The 25,862-nt window shown below is 38.3% G+C and overlaps 1 protein-coding gene across 1 annotated transcript; it reads left to right on the top strand.

Annotated features, from left to right (window-relative positions):
* Positions 1-9,538: 9,538 nt before the first annotated feature.
* Positions 9,539-25,781, top strand: LOC119893757 (caldesmon-like). Its single transcript, XM_038706090.1, has 16 exons — positions 9,539-9,978; positions 12,940-13,065; positions 13,614-13,935; positions 14,071-14,372; positions 14,589-14,724; positions 15,178-15,213; positions 15,328-15,395; positions 16,177-16,423; positions 16,552-16,677; positions 17,274-17,317; positions 17,402-17,480; positions 18,233-18,364; positions 18,445-18,573; positions 20,459-20,530; positions 21,791-21,827; positions 23,870-25,781. The coding sequence occupies exons 1-16, from the start codon at positions 9,905-9,907 to the stop codon at positions 23,884-23,886; spliced, it is 1,947 nt and encodes a 648-aa protein (XP_038562018.1). The 5' UTR covers positions 9,539-9,904; the 3' UTR covers positions 23,887-25,781.
* The last annotated feature ends 81 nt before the right edge of the window (positions 25,782-25,862 follow it).

The following is a 25,862-nucleotide window of genomic DNA, read 5'->3' as shown; positions in this document are numbered from 1 at the left end:
AGGATTTTACGTCATGAGAGTAAAAACAGCTGTGTGTTTGTGTCGTTGTTAAAAAGATTTTGTGACTCAAAAAACCCAAATGAGAAACAAATATGGTAGAGATACAGCTGCTAATGTTTTAGTCTGAGCACAAATTAGTCTTTGTTGCTTAAAAGTGTTGTGATTTGACAGAGAGGTAGGCTGGCTGCTCTCTAGTTGTCCAGATGGGACTCTCTAACTGGGAGAGGAAATGGTTTTCCACATCAGCAAATTACAGGAGGTGGGTAGAGGTGAGTGTTAGTGGCTCTGACATTAATGGAGGCATTCATCAGCAATCAGTCTGCCATCAACTCTAATTATGTAAGGAGAAATTAAACTCCTTACATAAATACTAGAAAGATTTAGAAGTAGGATTTATTTGTTTTAAAGTCCCTCTGTTCCTAATCTGCTATTTAAAACTTTTAATATTCTAAAATCTGCTTCTAACAGCCATAGTCAGTTTCCTTTTATTGACAGTAATGATGACAATCAGCCTTCCAGTACTTTCTGCCTCCCAGCAGTATTATGGAAAGATAATTAATAGCAATCACAATGCAAAAGCAGTTATTCTTGGACTGCCACTTTGTATAGCAGCAGGTATTTCCCAGAGTAAACCATGTTCACTGTCCACAGCCTTGCACCTTACCAAGCTGGGACACTACAACTAACATTGCCTGTGTACTTCCTTAAAAGGAGGCTGAGTACACCATCTCAGCTGATGAGATTCAGAACAGGGAGTGCACATTACTGCATCTATTTCCATTGAGTATCTGGTTGAGGAGCTTCTTGTGTCACCAAACATATTTTTATTCCAGTTTCAACAATCACACAGACTCTTAAGTTGGTATCATGGACAAAATACAGCATCAAGCAACAATGTCCACATTTTGAAAAGTACACCTGTCAGCCGATTATGGACTGCTTGTGTCCTTTTGAGCTTAAACCAAAGCTGAGCTGCAGAGGACTGAGTAGAGAGCTGAAGAGCCTGAGTGAGTGTCCTGTTGAACATGAAGAGAAATTATAAAATGCTTGCAAATCTCCACTTTACCCGTCGATGGTTATGAGCCACAAAACAACACACTCCTTTTCAACCAAACAGTACACAAACATTTTAATGAGCATCAGAAAAGGTCACCACTACAGTATGTTGTGGCTTGTAAACTGTGTGGAATTTGTATCGGGGACCTTTTCATATGTGACCATGTTTGGTCATGTGAAGTAAGCAGCTGCGGCTTCTTGATTGATTGCAAATGCCTCTCTGGCAACTGTTTATTCTTAAAGTGTGTTGAAGCACTTTCTTTATCTTTGAACAAGAACCTTGTCTGATTTTAGGCCGTAAAGTTATCTGAGGACGTATATTTTGGCTGATGTTGTTATTCAGTCAAATTACAGTGACAGCAACAAATGGATCTCTTTTAATTCACCAGTTACCATCCTGACAACTAACCTGTATTATTAATAAGTCAAAGGATGGACAGTATTACATGAAACAAATATTAAAGTTACACCGACCTTGTACGTGAAGGAGCACAGCTATGCAACAAGCTAATTGCACAGCTATGCAACAAGCTAATTGCACTTCCAATAAAGGTCAAAGACAGCTGATGGCTTTTGAAATCTTTATTGGAAGCAATTGAAAAACTGTGCAAACAGTATTGGATAAAAAACTAAGTGATAGTGATTTTAAATCAGACACAGACCTTAGATCTCACAAACAATATTAAGTTATTGTACAGTAGGATAAAAACTGGATTCACAAAAGTATAGACTAGGTAACTATCGTAAAAGATATTGCTCCAACAAGGGTATTTGGGGAGGAGATAAAAGATGTCTGTCAATATTTGCTTGCTCACAGATCTGACGAAATGTTAAACTACAACTGCTAACTGTGTCAGCTAGCACAGTTTATTATTTTTGTGGTTTCTCTTTTGTCACACCCACAAATTGTGTTGGAATAAGTACAAGAGAGTTACTTATATCCAACTAAGGTCAACTGTAATTTGCAAAACCAAATGTAAATAGTGCATTAGTCTTTAAAATAACATAATGCTTTCATGAGCCAGTAATTACAAAGCCAGACAATATGCAAATAACTAAAATGCTGGGATGAATAGTGACACAAAGTAGGATAAAGCAATATATGTAATTATGAAGGTTTTGGTTGAAGACTTAACTTTTGTATTGCACACCAAGCACTTATGTCTTATAAGACTCATTATAACCTTCAGTGAACCACTTGAGGAATTCTCAGGCTAAATCCTAGTTGGCTTCAGAAGCAAAGGACTCAGATGTGGGTTTATTGAGATTTAACTCCTTTTGATGGGCAACACTTGCACTGGATACTTCCAAAAGCAAACTTTCCCCCCCAGAGCTGTATCCATTAATTACAGTTAATAGGTGACCTAGTTAAGGCAAGGCAAGGCAAGTTTATTTGTATAGCACATTTTAACAACAAGGTAATTCAAAGTGCTTTACATAAAACATAAAAGCAACAGGGAAATATAAAAAAGTTTAAAAGCAACATAAAATATAATAACAGTTACAGTGTTACAATCAGGGTTAAAAGAGTTAAATGGAAATATTTAATTAAAAGCAATGATAAAAAGCTAAAAACAAAGAAAAAGAGAACAGGACAGTAAAAGTTACAGTGCAGTGTAAGTTATCAATCTTAAATATTTAATTAAAAGCAATGGTAAAAAGAAAAGTCTTCAGTCTTAATTTAAAAGAACTGACAGTTTCAGCAGACCTGCAGTTATCTGGGAGTTTGTTCCAAATATACGGAGCATAATAACTGAACGCTGCTTCTCCTTGTTTAGTTTTGACTCTGGGGACAGAAAGCAGACCTGCCCCAGACCGATCGGGGCAGGTCTGGGGCAGGGGGAAAATCGGAAATGTATTTTGGCCCTAAACCATTTAGTGCTTTATAAACTAAGAGCAAGATTTTCAAATCAATTCTTTGACATACAGGAAGCCAATGTAAAGACCTCTGAACTGGAGTGATGTGATCCATCACTTCAACTTCAATCAGTATTTTAAAAGTATGATTCAAGTGTAAACTTTTGTCTTTTAAATTATAAATATCACCTATTAACTTAACACATATTCTGTATTTTCCCCCCTTATTATGCCAGAAACCTGCATGCTGTTAGTAGACTACCTTAAACCTGCTTGAATCATTTTCAACCAACCCTTTTTTTTCTCCTTCTTGGTAGCATTACTGCTCTTGAATGTTTTTTTCCCCCAGTCTAAACATGTAAATGGCTGCAGATTTTAATATTTAAGCTTATAGAAAATACACAAAGACCAAGTAGAATGTCAGGTTTAGAAATTGTGATGATGCCCTCTGATTTCTAAATGTAAGACTATTTCTCGCTGGCTCCGAACCATCTCTGTCTACATGCTGTAGCTTATACCATATTATAGTTTTAAGTTTTAACACGTGCAATATCTTGCTTCTGTGTGTGTATAACTTTTTAACTATTAAGATAGTAGAGCAGAAGTCAAGGAGAGACAGTCCTGTAACATAAGAGTTGTTTTAATGCCAGCAATTGTGTCATTGAAGGAACAGTTCAATGTATTGGGAGAGAAGTTGATGTAACTCTTGGCTTTCTTGCCAAGAGTTAGATGAGAGGATCGAAATCACTATCATGTCTGTGTGCTATAAACCTTGAACTAGGGGGTGTTAACATAAAAAATGGAAGTTAGGAAACAGCTAGCATAAAGGTTAGTATTAGGGGGAAACATATAGCCTGGCTCTGTCCAAACGTAAAAAACACACCTACAAACAAGACTACAGCTCAATAATTTATAATCAATTGTAATCAATAGTTACATCTTGTCTTATTTGTACATTAACAAACATCTAAACTGACAATGTGTGGTTATAGGGAGTTGTGTGCTGTAATTACTTCTTAGAAATGTGGTAAATGTGTTACCAAGTGAGTTTTAGATGTATTGAAGGGCATATTTTGGACAGAGCCAGGCTAGCTGTTAACCCTGCTTCCAAGCTAAGCTAAGCCTTTTGGTTTTAGCTCCATAGGTAACTCACAAATAGGTGAGTGGAAACAATATCTTCTAATCTGACTCTTTAAAAAAAGTGAATAAGTGCATTTCGCGATGGCCATTCGATTCCTTTAAAAGCCAAATTGTGTTATAGTGTCCTTGTGTAGCTATCTGACCCTCCAATTAAAACTTGCTCTACACTAGAAACTGTAGCTAGCTGTGAAATGCTGCGAAGTGTAAATGTTGTATTTAGACATCTGACAGAATCCACACAGGAGTATTTTCTTTTTTGTGAGTGTGTGCCTGGCAATGAAATGCGGCCAGAAGAAAGCCGGAATTGTTTCATTGTCACTGACCTCCTTCTCTTGTGACAGTTGATTTGTTGCAAACATCTATATGAATATTCATGAGCAGTGTCTGGTGAGTGTCAGGGCCAGCACTCAGCCATTGGTAAGTCAGTGGCGAATTGCCAGTTGTAAGAGAGCAGGGTGACCTTGGAGAGAGAAAGCACTAGCTTTTGATCTCATCAGCGTCAAAGCAGGCCACAAAAGGGAGAGCTTACCCAGATGAGACTAATCAGTTGCAGATGTGTGAATTAGAGACTGTCCTGAGCACTCGTCATGTGGGAATGATTTGAGAACTTGATTCCACCTCATGACCAAAAGACTATAACAAGCTGTCTACATATAAATGAGGAGATTAGATGAATCTCTTGCAGGTTGAGAGTGTGGTACGGTCAGGCACAGACATATCAATATGATCTGTGCTTTAATTGACAGGGCTATGTTTTTACATTTGGATCATTTCAGCATCGGAGAAGGAATAACTCACTGCCAACAACACACCTTTAATCCATACAAATCACTTGTCTGGTGACTGATAGGACAGCTGTCATGGGAAACTCTCAAGTGAGCATCTGTAGTCATTTGAGAACAAAGTAGTATGAAGGTATTTGCCTCTAGCTGCCAAAGTGGTGAGTTTTTAAACTGTTAGAAATGCAGAACTTCGCTGGTCCTGCTGGACCAAGGCCAATCCAAACAGGCCTGGATCACTACTCTGACATGTCTGTGAGCTGTTAGCCTGCAGGTCAGTCAGTCTTTGTCTGCTGCTGCTTCACAGAGTTCACAATGCTCCAGCTCCTGGCTTAGAAACAGACCAGCCTTTGTCAACCCCAAACTTAAACTGGTCCCACATAAGAACAACTGTGAGGGAGTGATGGATGAACAGTTTGTCTGACTGTAAGCGGATGTGAGATGTAATGATTTTATAAGAAATGTGGGTGGTGATGACAATGACTGCACAAATGAGGTTGTTCATAATGATGATGGTGGTGATGACAGTGCCAAAGACACTGACAAAAAAAACTGTTGTTACTTGATTACATATGCATATTTTTTATATAAACACTGGGAGGATACAAGGTGGCCTTGACATGATGGTTAAATGATGCTGGCCTCAGTGTTGCACATACTGTACAGAGATCACATAGCTGGAATACCTCCTATACCATAACTGTGAGGAACACTTTGTGTAATGATGAGGGATGTGAAGGATGTTGGGAGGAGGGCTGAATGCTGTACAGTACTTCCCTGTACAGAGTGATGACACAAACTTTGATTTTATGTCTCAATGCTCCAAAGGGTGTTTTTGTATTTAGACAAAAACCCATTGTTCTTTAGCGATTGATCCTCAAAATCAGTCCACCTTTTCAGATTTAAACGCATTCTACAAACATGCTAGCAGCTACTGTATGTAATGCACAGCAGTTTTTTGAGGCAAATGCTTCCTTCAGCATGCTTATATGCTCACACTGTCAATTGTAACGTGCTGACAGTAAACAGATATAAGGCTTATCAGCTTAGTTTAGCTTGTAAGCATGCTAACATTTGCTAATCTGCACTTAACACATATAGTAGTACAGCTGAGTGTTGATAATAATATCATTAGTTTGCAGCTATTTGGCCATAAAGAGTGTTGGGCAAATAACTATTCTAACCTGATGGCACTGGATGAAAAGTTTACACTTCATCCATGATGTGTAAATGTGGATAATTTTTATAGCAATCCATCATCAAATGTATTAGTTGTCTCATATCAATCTAATTAGTAGATGTCCACTGGATAATTGACCTGCTGGCTAGATATAAAGTCAGGGATCAGCAAGATTATTAGGATTTATCCTCTGGGCAACATGAATATCTGCACCAAGGGCAATCCATCTAATAGTTGTTGAGATTAATCAATTTAGACCAAAGCGGTGGACCGACCAACTGACCGACATTGCTATCTTTAGAGCTATGTCACCAGTGTGGATAAAAAAATACCCAATTTCTTATCTCTCGTTTGTTTTTTCCCTATAAATGCAAAGTAAAACTTTCCTGTTATAGGGACATAATGTGTAAAAGAGTGTTGTCCGTTCCCATGAAAGCTCCATGTAATGGGTGTTTTTGAAAAGGACCTCTTTTGGCCCATTCGTTTTTAAACCTCTGTGACTGTATATGGTGTCGGCCATTGTAAAAACTAAACTTTTACATCCTTCTGTTCCATTATAACCGACTGCTCAATGTTGGTGGGCTCCTCCTCAGATCTAAAGATACAGATCTGTAAATAATGGGATGATACTGAAGTGGGCCTCTTTATAACACTGCGTTGTGTTATATAACCTGTGTTATATAATGATCAAGACTGATAACGTTAGATTGTGCTAAACTGTAAAATATAAATATATTTCATAAATGTCAAATAAAAGTGAGGAGAAAAACACTCACACAATATAGGTCATATTATGATAAATATATATGTCAATTTGACTCTGTGAGCTCACATCTTCTCAGTTCCAAACATTTTTTGGTTTGAAGATTGACGCATGGTTTGCCCGTGAAGCAGGCCAGAAACTTTCCCCATATCATTTTCATTCAGCATGTCAGCATGTCATCAAATGTCAAAGTAATGACTGTGTGTGTGTTTGGAAAGGCAGGGCATGTTAACAGTACCACCAACAATCTGATAAAAAGCTGGCAAATGTTTCCTTGGACCAGGAGTAACCAGCCATGGATCAGGTGTTGCCCTGCTGCTTTATTTGCTGCTCTTAGTTTAAGGAATTTGTACTATTTCTCCAGTTTACCGAGAGAGGGAAGTACCCTTGGATGTTCCTTATGTGAAACTGTGAGCTTAGTTCAGTGCATGGAAGTAGCAGCTCTGATGTCAACGTATGTCTCAATATATACAGTAGAACATTACAAACACAAATTGTTATTTGAGCCTTGGGTCCCCTAAGTAGATGTTCATGTGTTGTTTTGAATGCAGAATTTGCTGTTAAAAAAACACACCATAATCGCAGTGGCATATCTTAAGAGGAAGTTTAAGTAGTTTAGTTTGATCAGCAAGTTTAGAAGTGGATTCTAAACATTGATACAGTAGACATCCAGTAACTGAACTTAACTATGCTCATCAATTAAATCAAAACTGCATCCAGATATATGACAGAAGAACTACAACAACTGTTTTGTACTCACTGACACAGTTAGAAGGGTAATGGATGATGGACTGCATTGCAGCAGTATTGCACAGTCTTCATTCTCTGTTTTTCATAATCCAACATTGATATTCTCTCCTATACAATTGCACAGGAAATTATAGTTGTCATCACATTTAATGAGCCAAAATGTTTGGAAACTCTTTCATTTACCTTCTGTCTTAGAGTGAAACAGAATCGCAGACCTTCCTCAAATCACACTTCAGAGTTCCTTTGTACTTGCAGTGCACTTTATGTGTTGGCTGAAGTTACTGGCAGACTTTCTTAGAGACTTAAATAAAGTGGTCAAAAGATGGTTGATGGTAGCTGCTTATTGAGCAGCTTGTAAGTGTTCCATGTAAGAAAAAAGATAATTTGATAAATGTTTTTACTGGCAGTGATTTTGAATTAGCAGTCAAAGGCTAAAGGTGCTAACACGGTGCTACTCCAGCTGTTTTAATTGCCATATGCGAATGATCTGGTTAATTCTTCTGCCTAACAAGGTTATATTGCATCTACGGATATGCACTCAATTGTTTCAAAGAGTATATATGAACACTCAAGATTATTGATCTATGTGTTGCAGATATTATTAGCTTAGGGAAAGTTTTGCCAGTGCAGGCAAAAATACTGATTTATTATAACCTTGTTAGAGGATTTTTGTAGACTGGTTGGTGTAAATGCACACTGAAGTGTAGATATTTTGACAGCCTTATTCTAGAATTTCCATTTTATCTATAATGCAGACTCTGCAATGAATTTTACATGCACACTTCATCATGTCTGATATCATGGAGCTTCAGTAGACCTGCACTTAGCAAGAGTAGAGGGAGTTAAGGGCTAATGATTATTATGATGAATGAGATGTGCTTTGATCAGGGCTGTCATGTCTGTTTTGTCTCTACAATTCAAATTAAGATGTCCCGGGCTGCCCAGTGGACATATGGGCCTCCATCTCCATTCAGGAAAGGAGGCTAGGTAGTTTGTTTATTCTTTGTTTCAACAGGTACCCCTTATTGAACAAGGAATCATACACAAAAGGATAAGACAAACAAACTAAATTTGAACACACACATATACTCACGACCAACAATTGAGTTGAAAAGATTTAAGATTTAAAAATCTTGATTATCATTTCCTCTTGTGGCAGATTGTTTAACAGGAAAAAGGCAAGATAATTTTCCTAGGACTTAATGACTATCCAAAAAACCAGAGGCATTGGAAAAAGTGAAAGACGTAATCAGTGTTTCAAATTCTGTTAATCTGTCAACCAGATTATATGTAGATTATTAAGGACTATTTTGGGTGTCTTCCAGAGTGCATTTTGAGCATCATCTCTGGCCAATGGCTTTGAGCAAGCTCCCTGCAAAACTTTTAGGGAAAGATTAAATCTACAGTATGTTTTTCACTTTAACACCCAGTGCTAGAGATACATCCTAAAAGACAACCATATCTACAAATGGTCTGGATTCTGTGCATGTGTATCATTAGAAAAGCCTAATCTCTAGAATCCGTCATGGATAATAAACTGATGTACAGTATGTGCATAGTAATCTGGACAGTGGTTTTGAGCAAATACTGGACTGACATTTGGTGGCAAACAAAGTGGTCTATAAAGGAACGGGTTGGAAAGGAAACATTTTTCAAAAAGACACAAGAGCTACAGCACATTATACAGAATGGGATAATGCAGGATAACGCAAGACAAACTAACAGAAACAATCTGAGAGAGTCTGAAGTCAGAGATCACGGGAGGGGAAAGTGAGACAGAGTGAAAAGAGCAGGAGTCAGGTTGAAGAGGAGGAGGGAGGCTAATAGAGAAAGTAAGGGGAGCTGAGAGGCAGGCGTTGCCTTTTCTGGTAGTTAAAGTCACTGAAAGAACAAGCAGGAATTCTTTGTGCTGCAGAAGGGCTGAGATATAAACCAGACTGTAGAAGTTGATACATGAACAGAGGGGAGACACTGCTGTTCATGGACTAAACTTCAGCTACTGCTAAGGTATTGTAAACCAACCGGGACTGCACTTTTTTATTTTTCCATCCATGTCATGAAGCTGTCCTGGGTGGTCCACTATACTTTGAGGTGTTACTAATTTGGACCTGCTTTTTTTTATTGAATTTAGTTTTCTTCTTTGCAGTTAGAGTTAACTTAAACCTCACAAAGCTGTAAAATGACCTTGATGAAGAATTTAGATTCATCAATCTCTGAAACTGAAAGCTGTGTTTCTCCGGTTGATCAAGAATGCAATCTAAGATAAACCAACTGATGAGCGATTGGTTGACTGACTGAATTGTGCTGACTGTAGCACACATGATCTCATCTCAGAAACGCATATTTCAGTGAGAAAGAGAGGAGATTCTTTTGGGCATCATGGACGATGACTTTGAGCGCCGCATGGAGCTGAGGAGGCAGAGGAGAGAGCAGATGCGCCTCGGGACTGACAAGTGAGTGAAACCTCTAAGAACATAAATGTGCAAAAAAACACATACACACACACAAGCACGCATTTATGGACTTAACTCAAACAGAAAGGTAAGTTCAGTAGAAAATGCATGGTGATAATTTCATTGAAAAATAAAATCCTTCTACACAGCATCTTAAATTGAAGCATCATTATTTTATCAGTGTTTGACAGTCTGAATCACGACTCATAAAACAAACCAGGTACATTTCCAGCTTCACACCCTCTTTGGTCATCTTTTATAAACCACGTGTGCAGTTTTTGCTGAAGTTATTAGACACAGCTTCTCACGGGGAATTCCCATCTATAATGTGCAGTGTTGTTTAATAATCTAGTGGAAAAGATTTTAGAGGTGTTCAAGATGTTTCTTCACCAATCCCTTTCTCTCTTGGTCATCTAATGATTCACTAATCATGCAAAGGCTTTGAGACAGATGCTCAGTGATTGAGATTTACTGTGTGCATTTTTACAGAATATGCGTCTGTCTTAAGGTTTCAGCATTTCTGCATAAGGGATTTGAGAGTGCCTGTGTAGAAGAGCAGAGCAGAAAGCACTTGGGTGGTGCTCAGGCGATGACAACTTAATGATCTGGCCTTCTTCGCTCATTAGGAAGTCAGTCGGCTGTGCTGCTGTTTAGATGTGTCTCTCGCTCTCTGTCATCTCCCTCCCTCTCTCTTTGTGCTCACATAACTGTTACAATACCATTAAAGAGTTATTGCTGATATCCACTGTAGTGGTAAAATGCACAGGTTTTAGTTTTTAGACTGTATCTTATAACATAAAGAGAACAAAAGGAAAATGATGTACAGTAATAATCAGTAAACTGTAAGGGAATACATAAAATTGGCAAAAACTCAGGTCTAACTGGAATGTCTAAAAATGTCCAGCACAGCTCAACATTACAGTACTACATGCAGATAAAGAGCGACAGTAATTTCACAGTAAAACAATATAAACCAAACAACAGGTTAAAATAAGGATCAAACATTGGGGTGATTTTTTTTATTATCAGAGCCTACAGACACTAAACTCTCAAGACTAACCGAAGAAAAAGGGACATTTCAAAATATGTAAAAGAAGAGCCCAGGTTTAAAAAATACCTTTAAATTGGATGTTTTCAGATTTTAGAGCACAAAATGTGTATTAATCCACAGCTGAAAATAGTTCCCAATACATGGACTTTATACTTTATACACAGCTGTTTTAGGAAATCATTCAGCCTTTTTAAAATTAAACTGTTTATTCATAATTGTTTTAAGATTTACATCTTCAGTGGAAATGAACAGGCTTTGGGGCTGACACAGACAGGTTGGGGATCTCGCAAAATATTGAGAGGTGGACTAACACATAGTTGTTTTTGGTGTTGTTAAAAATATAGAATATTGTCACTTTTATGTCCTAAGGGATGATGGTGAAATTTGGCCGTGACCAAATATAGTGAAGATGTTCATACAATTAATCACAGCTAAACACATGTTTTTTTTCCAGTTCAGAAATCAGTTGCTGCCATATCAGATGTGCTATCAGAGTTCCATGAAAAACAAGACGTTCCTAACAATTTTCTCACAGTCCTGCAGTCAGCCCTGCCAGCAGTGCCCACCCAGCCTCTCTGCAGCCCGAGGAAATGCTGCAGACGCTGGAATGTTTTGAGTGCCATTTTTATTTCAGTACAAGATAGCCTGCTTTGAATGCTTCAGACCCCGGCAGTTTGAGTTAGTCGGTTCTATTCAATGGGGCTTTACTGGCATGGGAAACAGATATTTACATTGCCAAAGCAAATGTGAAAAATGAACATGAAAATAAACGAATAATAATAATAATAATATATATAATCTTATAATAATATACATACAGATATATATTTATTCTCGTCACCTTTGTTTCAAGCAGTTCTCCTGTTAGCCAAGAAGCTTCACTCCATTTGTCTTGTTTCAAGTCCCTCCGGGCCTCTAGCTTTGGATGGAACAAAATCAAATTGAATTAATCCTCAAAGATTTGGATGGAGTAATATCGAATTGAATTACTTCCTCACTGATTTCTCGGGGCATCCCGTGCCATTTAGAGAAACTTTTTCCGGAGGATTTGACTCACTTGTTTCTGTTTTAAAGACAGAAAGGATGCGTGTGGTTCTCATCACCTCTACCTCTCACAACATCTGCAAATCATTGTGTTTGCGGATTCAGGAAGAGCAGGGGGAAATAATACCCGTGCTCTATCAGTGGGCCACTTCAAGTGCTCTCCGTGCCTCATAAAGCCTGGTAACGCTTGGAAAGATATAGCCTGGCATGTGGATGTTGAAGTTGGATGAAGGTCAATACCAGGATGTGTGTGAGGTGGGGAGGATGGAAGGGAGAATGTGTGTTTCATATTATTTCTTAGTCTTTTATCCTTCTGTTGTGGTATCCCCCATCTCAACCATTTCTTATGAGGTCAGCTTAGCGTATGACCCGAGGGGTCATCAGACACAAAATAATGTGTATATTTTTTCCTGTGAAACACAAAAACCATAAAATTAAGATATTAATCACAACTCATGTCCACAAAGGACAAAATCTGAAATGAGGGTGTTATTTATATTTTCTATTTACAATATTAATAGCTGATGTTTACATGCTCACATACAAACTTCTGAGAGTAACATTTGCTATTCAATTTATTTGGTATCCTTTGCGGTAATTTTTTTAAAACTTGATATGCATTATTTAATATTAGGCCACTGATTATTGTGCCCTCAAAACACAACTATAAATATATATAACTGGGCTATAACAAAACTATAGTGATGGCTTAACTTCAATAGTGAAATTTAAGTTTGCACAGACACGAAGTGTGTTTTGTTTGAATGGTTTTTTTTTATTTAGTTTTTTACAATGGCTGTCTAATTTTGGAGTAAAAATACATTAACATGTACTATGTATCTATTAATATAATATATATATTTCAGTGTGGGTTACACCAACGATGATGATGAGGAAGAAGCTCGGGAGCGAAGGAGACGTGCAAGGGAGGAGAGGAAGAAGATGAAGGATTCAGACGAGTCTGGAACCACTGATGTCATCGACACAAACAGGTTTATGAGGTTCAAAACGTAGATTATACTGTCTAGCGGGACAAACCAGGAAAATGGGAGGCAGGATACACAAGTTATATAACAAAGAAAGTGAAACTTTCCAACTGTGATTTTATTCTTTCAGTCATCAGAGTCTGCACCATTAACAGCTGTCCACCCAACAAAATTGTTGATGTCATTTGTTCGACAGTAAATAGTTGTTTTTCTGATAGTGAGCTGGGTGGATTTATAGTCTGCTGCTCTCACTATTTGAACATCCCTAGGTATGTTCAGGACCAAGAGCCTGTTGACTTGACCAAAAACAATTGTGTGGCTTTTAACTGTTGACTTGTTAAACATTAAAAGTAAACTTTGACATTTTACAGCAATTCTATTGATATTTTGCTGTCCGTTAATCTATTGACTCGAGTTACACATGCAATTAACAGTATTGCTAGTTAGCTATACATCAGGCACCCATAAATTGATAAAAACTCAGATTAGATTGACTCAGATTGAATTTTAGTCTCCACTTCTGTCACGAACAAGTGTATTTCACGTGCCTACAGTGTAATGGAGACCGAGGCCTCCACCACCTCCAGTGCTGGAGGTGCTGATGATGACCAGGCTTTGCTGGAACGCCTGGCTAAGAGGGAGGAGCGCAGGCAGCGGAGAATGAAGGAGGCCATGGAGAGACAGAAGGAGTTTGACCCCACCACCATGAGCACCACCAATGGCACAGACAGCTCACTGGAAGAGCAGTCGTCCATCAGCAGCAGACAGCGACACACAGAGGAAGAGGAGGAGAAGCAGGAGAAACCAGCCCAAGAGGAGGTCACTAATACAAACTCCTGGAGGAACGAGGAAGAGGATACGAAGGAAGATGAGAAGGTAAAGTGAAAGAAAAAAAACAAACAAAAAAAACAGCGGGAACAAGAAATGAGATATGGCCTCTTATTTTAGATTTCTGCTAACGTTTTTGTTGACATACATGCCTAAATTGACAAAATCTAACTTATTTTATAGGAGATTGAGGAGAAGGCTGCAGCAACAGACGTAGGGGTCGAGCAGCCTGGTTTACAAAGGGAAGAGGCAGAAGAGGAAACTATTCCTGATGTTGACAAGGAGGATGAAGAGAGGAAGAGAAAAGAAGAAGAAAGACAGCAAAAAGAAAGGGAAGAAAAGCTCAGGATAGAGGAAGAAGAAAGGCAAAAAACAGAAATGGAGGAAAAGCTCAAGAAAGAGGAAGAAGAACATCAACTAAAGGAGGAGGAGGAAAGGAAGAGGAAGGAAGAGGAGGAAAAACAACAAAAGGAAATGGAAGAGAGGCTGAGAAAAGAGGAAGAAGAAAAACAGAAAAGGGAGATGGAGGAGGAGAAGAAGAAAGAAGAGGAGGAAAAACGAAAAAAGGAGATGGAGGAGAAGAAGAAAGAAGAGGAGGAAAAACTCCAGAAAGAAATGGAAATGAAGAAGAAAAAGGCAGAGGAAGAAAAGCAGAAGAAGAAAGAGGTAGAAGAGAAGAAGAAGAAAGAAGAGGAGGAGAGACGGAAAAAGGAGATGGAAGAGAAGAAGAAAGAAGAGGAGGAAAAGCGGAAAAAGGAGGCTGAAGAGAAGAAGAAAAAAGAGGAAGAGGACAAGCGCAAAAAGAAGGAGATGGAGGAGAAGAAGAAGAAAGAGGAGGTACTGTTGTCATTTATTTGTCTTTCCTACCAACAGCCACTTCAAAAACCTGGAAAACTCAAATGAAGATGCTGGTATTAAATTTCCAGTAACAGAATAATGTAACACAAATCCTTAATCTTAAACATTAAGTGACACTGGTGGACCACATTTGATTTATCCAGGCTTTGTTCTCGCTTTCCAGATATTTGCTGCATGATATGGTTTTGCAGTGTGGTGACAGATAACTGTGCATGCCTGTGTTTGCCTCATGGATGAAAAGAGGTGGTGGAATGGAGATGTCACAGTGTGATGTGTCTTCAGTTTACATTTGTTGCATTCACTGCCAGGCATTGGATTGCAGCAAAGTCTGATGGCTTTTTTGTGGGTTTCAGCATTATTTGTTTCCACTGAGCCTGCGGTCTTTTTTATTATTTTAATCATTTTTATTCCATTTCTGTCTTCTGTACAAAGGAGGAGAAGCCGAAGAGATTTGGTTTTAAGGAAAAGGTAAAACAAAATTGATTGTCATTCACAATACCTAACGCATTCTTCTCTAATATGGAAGATGTAAGTAGCAAGAGTGTTTTGTTGTCTAACTTCCCTCCCCCCTCTTTTTGTAAGAATGAACCTACCAAACAGAATGAAGCGCTCTTTGAGAATAAACTTAAGAAAACAGAGAAGACAACAAGGTAAAGTTGGCCATAGTTTTGAACATACACCTTTCTTGTTCATCTTTGTGTATTCTTGAACTTGCTATTATGTAAAGGCATTAGATTACAGGCAGACGTTTCAAATTCAGATGTGTTGTTTTAGCCATGCTAGCAGCATGACTTTATGGAATGCAATGTCAGGTCCACCATTTGGTCAGTCGGTCCACCATTTTAGTCCACACTAAAATATCTCAACAATCATTGGGTGCATTTCCATGAAACACAATACACCTGGTAAAGAAAAGGATCTATAATGGTTATTTTTATCCTGAATGCAATCAATGTGGTCAACAAACTATGGTAAACTTAAATTTGAGTTGAGAGTGTAGGCTGTACCCAATGGGTATTAATGCGCTGTTGTACAACTGAGCAATCTTTGTTCTGTTAATGTGATGTTTCTATCTTGTGAATATGTTTGTGTTTACATTTTCCTGCTCCGGCTTGACAATTGATCACCGGGTCAAGATTTTAGTTTGTTTAATATATATTTATAACTAAAAAACCTATAAAACTAGATGGCGATCCTATGGGCCTCAACTGTACTTTGTGTTTAGTTCTAATTAGCAAATTTTAGCATGCTTGCTAAACTAAGTTGATGAACATGGTAAACAGTATGCCTGGCAAGTATTGTGAGTCAGCATGCTGACATGTGATGATGAAATTTTAATAATTTTCAATTCATCACTCCATTTGAGGAATGAGGTGTGAGTTTGTTTATAACTGTATTGATCATTAAATAATTGTGTGTGTTTGTGAACAGGGACAGTGTTCCCCCAACCAAGGAAGATGACGCGGAGCGAAAGGAGGCAGAGCGTAAGCTGCAGGAGCTGAAGCGGCGACGAAACGATGCAGAAAATGAGGAGTTAGAGAAGATAAAGCAGAAGCAGCATGGTGCAGAGGCCGAGCTGGAGGAGCTGAAGAGTAAAAGAGAGGAGAGGAGGAAGATCATGGAGGAGGAGGAGAGGCAGAAGAAACAGGAGCTGGAAGACAAGAAAGCCAAAGAACAGGTGAGAGTGGACTTCAACAATGGGGTGTAAAGAATAATTTTACTTTGCTTTGATTTGATTAGGTGCCTTTTGTAACGGATTCGCCCTACAAAAAGGGATGTGACAGCAAATTGTGGTGTTTGTAACAGGAGGAGAGGAAGAGGATGAGAGAAGAGATCGAGAAAAGAAGGGCAGAGGCTGCAGAGAAGAAGAAACAGAAGGAGGAAGACTCTACAAAACCTGCCTTCACTATCAGTCCCAAAGGCTCCTCAAAGGTGAGTTTTGGAGCAGAGGTTCAGACATCATAGACAACAGTAACAACAGATGTGTTTGTATTTGTTATCTCCAGTTGTGAGAAAGTGCAAAATAAGCATAGTTATATTCATTTTCCGTCTATGGTCAAACATGTTTCGTGGCCTAATTTGGTTGTTTGGTTTGCTGTTTCAATTTCAGTTTCTAATTCCTCTGATATTACCCATATATTGTGAGTTGATGAGAATAAAAAAAGAAAAAATATGTGAGCTGGCATCAGTGCTGTACTTAAATAAGAGTATTTCTAGAGGAATGTTGAGAAATGTGTGTGTACAGTGGAGGTATAATTCACATCAGTACTCAGTGTGTGTGAGAGCTGTGTGTATGTGTGTATCCTGGCTCCCTGACAGCCAGACACTCCAGTTCAGTTCAGTTCAAGCACCAACCAACACTGTGCTCAAGTACAGAGAGACCTTCCCAGGGACGGTCTGGTCTGCCTCTCAGTGAGGTCATCTTGGAGACAAGAAGAAAGCCAGGACAGCTTGACCATGTCCGAATTTACTTGTGCGCGTCAGTGACAGAATGGTTTATAACCTGAACCTATGCTTCTTTTGTACAGATTGGGGAGAAGGCAGGATTCTTGAGCAAATCAGCCCAGAAAAGGTATTTTACAATCAAAATAAAATTTAATTAATAAACCACTCTTATATTTGAGAGCCATACTAATGTCCCATGTGTTCCACACAGCACCGCCGCCAGAGTGTCTCATACTCCAGTTGTCTCCAAGATAGGCAACAGACTGGACCAGTACACTTCTGCCATCCAGGTGAGACTCGACAACGTTATCCACTATCCTCGGCAGTAGCAGAAGAAGTACTCAAATTCTTCACTGAAGTAAAAGTACCGATACAACAACGTAAAAATACTTCCTTACATGCAAAAGTCCTGCCTTCAAAATCCTACTTTATTAAAAGTACATAAGTATTATCAGCTTAATGTACTTAAAGCATCAACAGTAAACATACTAATTTTGCAGAACAAAAAGGCCCCTGTAACTGATATATTTTCACACATTACATTATTAGATTGATGATGCAAGATAAATCTGAGGGGGGACGTCAGATGATTTTTGAGGTTGGAAAGAAAACAGTGGGTTGAATCTTTTCTGTTTTCGTTAGATATTGAATAATTTTAGCTCTTTATGGCTCAGTGTCATTTAAATGACATCATCTGAGTTGCTTGGAGAAGAAATCTGTTTTTGGTGGAACAGAAAACAACTCATAGACATCTTAAACATGACAAGAGGAAGAGTTTTTTTAAAGGGTTGCAAGCCAAAAAAGTTGGAAACTTCTGGTTTAATTGGTAAGGTGATTAGTAACTATAGCAGTCAAATAAATATTGTGGAGAAAAATCATAACATTTGCCTCTAAAATTTAGTGGAGTAAAAGTATAAAGTCACATAAAATGGAAAAAGGTAGGTACAAATAACTGTTTCAGTTAGAATTGTTCCACTACTGATCCTTAACGTAGCACTGTTTTTGCCCATCTAAGAGTTAAATGCATCCTCTATTTCCACAGGGAAACAAAGATGTCAAATCTCCCAAGTCTCCTGTACCAGATATTCCTACAGGAGGCACACGTAGCATCAAGAGCATGTGGGAGAAAGGCAATGTCAGCAACTCCTCTGACAGCCCAGCCCCTGCCAACAAGGTGAGAGAAAGACACAAAGAGGGGCGGATCGAGAGATTTACTCATACGTGATTGAGTATTTGAAATGTCTCTTTTCCCAGGACGTGGCTGGTATCAAAGTAGGCGTGGCAGGACGTGTCAACAGTTGGATGGCAAAGCCTGCAGAGGCGGAGAAGACAGCAGCACCTGAACCAGCAGCAGCAGCATCACCAGCAGCAGCAAAGCCAGCAGTAAGGCCTGATAAATCCCTGTCTTGATCACACACACACACACACACTCATACACACACACACACACACACACACACACACATCACACACACTATTGTAAATTAGACACCGGTGTTACTTCAATAGAGTAATCCCTTGATATTCTGTGCACGCTAATGTGCTCATTTGCACATCAACATGCCAGTCTTTTGTTGGCTGCAGCAGTTATATCTGAGCTCCGAGACTGAACAAAGTTGCTGTCTGGAGTCTAGTGACACCACATGGAAAGTTTGCTTCACAACATCTGTTAAAAAACTCTAATAAATGTGTTTAAGCTTAAACCTGTGGGAAATTGTTGGGCGGAAGAATAATAATTTTCTGAGCAGCAAAGTTAGGTCTCAGGTGGCTGAATGTCAACGTGCTTCCTTGCACAGCCGTTTCTACACGCTACACATCAATCACTTTGGCCTCCGTAGGAATTTCAAGATTATATTACAGCCCATACTATAGAGTACTTTCAAACTGTTATCTCAGTTTTAGTTTTTTGTATTTGACTCACTTTCAGTCAAAAAAAACAATATATTTCAATTTCACTGTGACTCCATATTTAAAGTCTCCTTCAGGCAAGGGTAAAAGGTCACCTCCCTTCACATTTGTCACATACAGAGACATTATCTTATTTCACAACACTGACAACAACAGCCAACTAGTAGACCTTGGATGATGAATTTAGTTTATTTATTATAATCTGACGCAGAGAAGAGGGGTGAGGTCACTTGTAACATTGTGTCCTTTTCTTAAAGTAGACTACCAGCTGCTAATCTTACCAGGTCTTCTGGAGACATTACACTATGCGGAATGACGTCTGACATTGTTCTAGTGGGAAATTTATGAGCGAGATATCTTTAGTGTCAAACGTCTTGACCAGAGAAGCTGTTATAACCTTGCCATTACTTATACGGCAACATCTCCCCCTGATGGATAAAACTGTACAGCAGTTTAACGCATGTCTGAATTCCTGTTCTTCTGTACTCTCTTTGTGTGGTTTCTGTGTTGTTTAATTATAATTTAATTACCTATATTTCCCCTTTGCAATTACTCCTTTCCTTAGCTTTCTGCACTCAAACATTTCCTGCTGTTCTTTGTCTACTCTTCAAACTGGTAAAGTTACCATTTTGCACACATTTCACCTTAACCATACCACTAATAATCAGAAGCATAAATACATTGCTTAAGATAACACCAGCCACCCAACCCTTTTGGCTTATGACAATAAAGCAGCGTGCAATGGGGTTTCATGTTTCAGATGTCTATGAGTTGTTAGAACTTCCATCAAAGAGTGATTTCCTCTCTAAACTTCTCAGATTATGTTATTTATATAACAGTTTGAGGGCCAGAGATGATCCAATATTAACAGATTAGTCAAAAAAGTCCCTTCGCAGGTGACTGTTGTGGTTCATGGTTGGGAACCAGTGCAGCAAATTACCTAACAGTATACAAAGTGGTTAAAACTATTAACAGTAAAAGTCTGGATACACATTAATACACAATTATTAACAATCTAATAATGTCATATATAATCATATATCACTCACACAGTTTTTTCTGAAGAACAAATATTATTACTTCTGGTACCTCAAGTACTTAAGTACTGTATTTAAATACAATTTTGAGGTACTTGTACTCTATACTTCTTCTCCACTAAATTTATTTTAGAGCTTCATAATTATATTGCAGATTCAGATTATTAATACAAAATCTAATCAACAAGTTCAGAGATTTAGATATGTAATGTGTATATATATATACATTCACATAATGAGTACTTACTTATTACTTACCTTTACTTACTTCTTCCCCCAATGCATAAGACTAACAGGGTCATGGTTGGTCTTATTTGTCACAGAATGTGAAACCAGGTGACATCGGTAGCAAGCGTGGCTTGTGGGAAACCAAGAAGGGCTCTGCACCTGCCAAGGTAACACACACACACCCTCTTCTGCAAAGGAGGGGAGATGTTAATGTTTAAAAGGCTTGATAGTGACATGACCCTGTTTGTTTGTTTCATTCAGTCTACCTAATAGACAGGTGAAAGAGGTAATTTGCAGATCTGTGGCAACTACACTCAATGCACGTTCCACTGGCACAGAGTGATTCATCTTTGTGATGTTTACGCTGTTTTCGTGCTGTGTCTACACACATATGATGGAGGTCAGTGTTGCCAGATTGGTTTCTTTAGACAGGTAAAAAAATTTTTTGGAGGGCTGTGATCATTTGGGCTACTTTTTGTACTATTTGGGTGATTTTTTTTGTCAACAGAAAGTTCGGCTATATTCGAATAAATCATGTCAACGTCATTTCAGTTTATTACAACTAAGGCTCTGATTGGGCTCCTTTTTGTCAGTCCAATCTGGCAACTCTGCTGGGGTTGTTTCTTTCTCAGGTCACTCAATTAAAGGTAAACATATAGTTAACTTATTGGGACTGTATGGAAATTATTAGGGTTGGTGGGGGTTGAGAAAAGGAGGAGGTTATTCGTTATTTTCTTTTTGTCTTTTCCCATGTGAAATTTCTTGGGAAAAAAAACTGTGAACAGGTCATAAAAGGTGTGTTCGGCCAAAAGCAGAAGGCATGAGTCCCGTTTTACCACTTGGTGGCTATGTGGAAATTATCATTATTGTTCCATATCAAAGTTTAAATTGGGTGACACCATATTTAATTGTTTATTCGCTTTTAGTTTTTAATGGTAAACTAATTATAACATTTTGGTACTGTTAAAATATTTTTTGAAATGTTAGGGGAGGATTGAAACATAAAGTGAACCTCCTTCCCCACATAAATAATTTTTTATACAGTCCCGAACTCATTGGTCTGTATAAGCTTTAAAGAATTTTGAGTTTGAATCTTTGAGTTGCCCGAACTGAAAAGGAATGCAATTGGTGTGGATTTCTGTTTGTTATACATTCATCATATCACTCCAACACTTTCACTCCCTCCCTTTCACACCTCTTAGTCTAAAATATATCCACACACACTCAGAGCTGTATGATTTCCTTTATTTTCAATAAAACAAACACTATTCATCCCGTGCACATGGCTAAACTCAAAATTGAACCCATAATTTCAACACTATCAGCTGATTACAGTAGGTAATTCTGAATATGTGGTTTACTAGTTTTTGTTGAAGTTTTGTTCCCCTTTCCTTTATTTTGTCTCTTTCCTTCATTCGTATTTATAGGTGGCATTTGGAGGCAAGAGCAAGTTTGCCACTAATGGTAAGTTTCTTAAGTGACTGTAAATAGTGGTTAAATGTACAGTAACTTAGTACATGTACTCAAGGATCATACTTCAGAACAATTCTGAGGTTCTGTGCTTGAGTATTTTATTTTACTTCATAATTTTACTGCACTACATCAGCAAACCCACATTATCACATCTACACATTTATCTGACTTCTACAATCACTCTCCAGAGTAAGATTTTAGATAAGCCTACAAAACCTATGATTAACTTAAGCACTTTGCTTCTCTAGGGAGCCATTGACAAATGTCCTGATCTGGTTTTCATTTCTCAAAGTTTTTGTAACTCACACTTTTTCCAGGGTGGGGTAGCCCAACTGCCAAACTGGACAACCAAATATGTTGCAGTGCTACATGCTAAACGAAAGTGTAAACCTTGAGCAGCTACAACATGTATCAGTTATAATAACACAAAATATACAACATAACACTGAAAGAAGCCATTCTGCGGCATAATGAGTACTTTTGATACTTCAATAGGAATAGTCCCATACATTTCTGGAAACAGTTATTCCCTTTCTTGCCAAAAGTTATATCTGAAGCTAAATATGAAGCTTCCCAAAGCAGCTGATTAGCTTAGCTTAGCATGAAAACTGTAAACAGGGGGAAACAGCTAGCCTGGCTCTGTCTAATGGTAAAAAAAAAATCCTCCTACCAGCATATCTAAAGCTCACTATATTATTATATTTGCTTGTTTAATTCGTACCTAAAAACCGAAGTGTAAAAATAATTTGTGGTTTTACGAGATGTTGTGTCTTGGACTTCCTGAGATCAAAGTTAACTGGTGCTAAGCTAGCCTAATGGGTTATTGTCTCCATTTTCATATTGAATGGACAGATCGGTATCGATTTAACTCAGTAAATATATTCCCAAAATGTCAAACTACATTATAAGCACATTTTCCTTATGTACTTAAGTAAAAATGTTTGAAATTTACCTGTAATTAAATATCTTTATATTTTGGGTATTTCTACTTTTTCTTAATTAAAGGAACTGAATACTTCCTCTACCACTCTACTAAATGTTAAACCAGAGTTTATCGTGATCAGTGCTGGGGGAAGCAGAGGTTAGATGAAGTGTGTCTGCCCTTCAAAACATTTTCTGGGCGAGGGGGGCAGGCCAAGACCAATTTATAGCCCCCTGTGGACTCATAACCACTACAACTCACCAACACTCCTTTGTGCCAGTGTAGCTGCTCACTGTAAATCAAATCTGCTGCTGGGCTCAGCTCTGTAGTCTATATTTAAAAAAAAACCTCACCCTGACCTTGTTTCCCAGTATAAAGAACCTTCCAGACTCCTGGGATGGCTGTCGTGTCTTTGCAGTGTACTGTTCACCCAGTGCCACCTAGGATGTCCAATGCCACGCATGGGGGTCAGTGAGCTGTTAAGCATACCAGAGTGCAGCTGCTTGATTTTCACATTACAATTGACTGCTGGAGAGGATTACTAACTGTTAAAGCAGCAAATCGGGCTTGATCACCAGGCTTATTCACTCAGTGTTGATGATAAAGACCTAACATGTATTCCTAGGGACAATTTAAATATGCAATAATCATGGAAAAAGACATTAAATGTTTGCTGATGATGTAAAGCTATCTTTCTACTTCGTGTTCAAAAGTCACATTTCTTCTGACATCAAGCCCTGGAGGCTTGAGCAAAGCGTGAACAATAGGAAAAGTGTTTGTCAAGTGTCAGCTTCGACCATAAATAGCGATCCTCGTTTGTAGCCATCCTCACTTCTTCATCTGAAATAGACTGCATGAGGAATGAAGTAAAGGGCAAATGACAAAATGATAGCTTTCAATCACACAGACAAGTGTCCTGGCTTTGACTGCAGGGTAAATGTCAGCATTAGTAGAACAGGCTCTGATGTACAAACTCACATACAGCATACTAGAAGTATGGATGAAAAGTATTAACAGCCCAGAGACTAATCCCAACACTCTGATAAGTAATGCCGTTTAAATGACGGATTCATTGACTAATGCATCTTTAATGTCTCTGTCTCTCTATTAGCAGGTGTGAGACCCTAACCATTGACATCCCCTTTTTAATCAAGCCTTACCTGACCAAACACAAGGCTGTGCTACTGTATGTACATCCATTTCCCTTCAGCGTAACCTGAATGAATGAAGCATGAAGTTCACACCAGAGTGAGGAAAAGGCGAGGGACCAGGATGAGTGACATTTAAGGATTCCAACATCAAAGTCTCCCAGCTATACCTTTATGAGTAACTTTTGCATTGTCCCCAAATCCTCGAATATGTCATACCTAGTAAGGGTTTTGAGGACAAATAACCACATGTTAAACGCTTAATAGATAATGGATTGTGTACTTTCCATCTGTTTAATCAACGTTGGTCCTTCCTTCCAAATCAGTCAGATTTCTATCTGGATGCCTAAATGTCATATTGCTTTCAAGCCACACTTTTTGTGATGTATTGTCATATAGCTTATACCCAATAACATAATAAGCATTTGTGTTTTATTATCGGGCACACTCACTGCTTTTTGGGGTGATGGTCACTATTTTGACTCCATGTGATAAACAAGGCTGTCCATCTCACTGCTCCCATATTAATTGCAGTAAACTGCCACTGAGCTGGATGTTGGGTTATTAACCTGTACATAACTGAGAAATCTCATAAGTCGTTACCACTTTCTAATAAGGGACCCTTTATAGAGGATTTTAAAATAGTAACTAAACTGGTAACTGACTGGATTCATGGTAATTTGGGCAATATTGAGATCCAGTTTTGGGTTACTAGCGCTGTGGCTCTAGGGATGGCATCAGTCAGTCTGTTGGTCCATCTCTTTGGTCCAGACTGAAATATCTCTACAGCTATCCCAAAGATGCCCAGAGAATTAATCTTTGTTGATCTCCTGACTGACTTTTCATCTAATGCCACCAGAAAGTCAAATATTTCACGTATCCAGTGAAAAATCTCAAAATCTATTGGATGGATTTGTCACAACATTTGTACAGACTTTCATGATCCCCAAAGGATACTAACCTTGTCAGCTCAAAATGTATTTCAGGCTATTTAGCAATTGCTAGCTTGCTAACAAAGGGAAGATGGGTTATACCTGCTAAACATCAGCATGTCAACATTCCTTACCGCTGTGCCTAAGTACAGCATCACAGAGCAGCTAGAAAATCTGTAGACTCTTAGTCTTGTTAGCTCTTAAATTAATCAGAAAGACTGTTTGACTATTCCTGGGAAAGATTTGAAGGGCATCTGGAGCAAAGTTAATTTATCAACACTTAACAACTGCAAACTGAATGGGTTATTATAAAAAAGAAAGACATATTAATTACTTATAAGCATTTATACATGCAGACTTGTTGGCTCATTATAAAATGAGTTACAAAGTTTGTAAACCCCTTATAAAGAGTGCCTTATTATAAAGTGGTAGCTATAAGTCCACCACTTCAGATCAGAAGATAATATCAGTAGCACATTCTGCCCAGGACTGCAGCCAGAGTAATGTAGTGTGCAAGCAGTTCAACGTTTCTGTCAGCAACACGTGGGTTTGTTTGTTTTTGACTTGTGGAAAAAATCACATTATAATCTATCTATGAATACATGTGCAAGCGAGTATCCACTGTAACAAATGTTCAGTGACCAAATGCAAAAACTATTTAACAAGCAGGTAGCAGTATCAGTTTACATGCCATTGCAGTTTTTTCTGCAGTAACAATAAAGGTATATAAGACAATGGCAATATACCCTCTGCTTTAGCAACGGCTGTAATAAACTTTACCCTGGTGTACCCTGGTGTTCTTGTCAGTCAGCAGTGCACATAAGTTGAAACCTGCCAAAATGTATTGTGAGTCTTCCAGTATTGTTGTGGTGGATTGCTTTGTTTGAATGAAAATTATTGTTTGTACTATTGCTTCAGCAATAAAAAAAAAGGATTAAAAGTGTTGGAGTTCTGTTGTATTGATTTTAACTATTGGAATGAAATGTTGCTTCATCTCCTTCCTAACTACTCGTGAAATTATGGA

Source organism: Micropterus salmoides, unplaced genomic scaffold (genome assembly GCF_014851395.1).
Source record: "Micropterus salmoides isolate LMB-PRFRI ecotype aquatic unplaced genomic scaffold, ASM1485139v1 Ms_hic_scaffold_8, whole genome shotgun sequence".
Taxonomy (NCBI): Eukaryota; Metazoa; Chordata; class Actinopteri; order Centrarchiformes; family Centrarchidae; genus Micropterus; species Micropterus salmoides.
The sequence above is the reverse complement of the archived record's forward strand: the minus strand, read 5'-3'. Positions and strand labels throughout refer to the sequence as shown.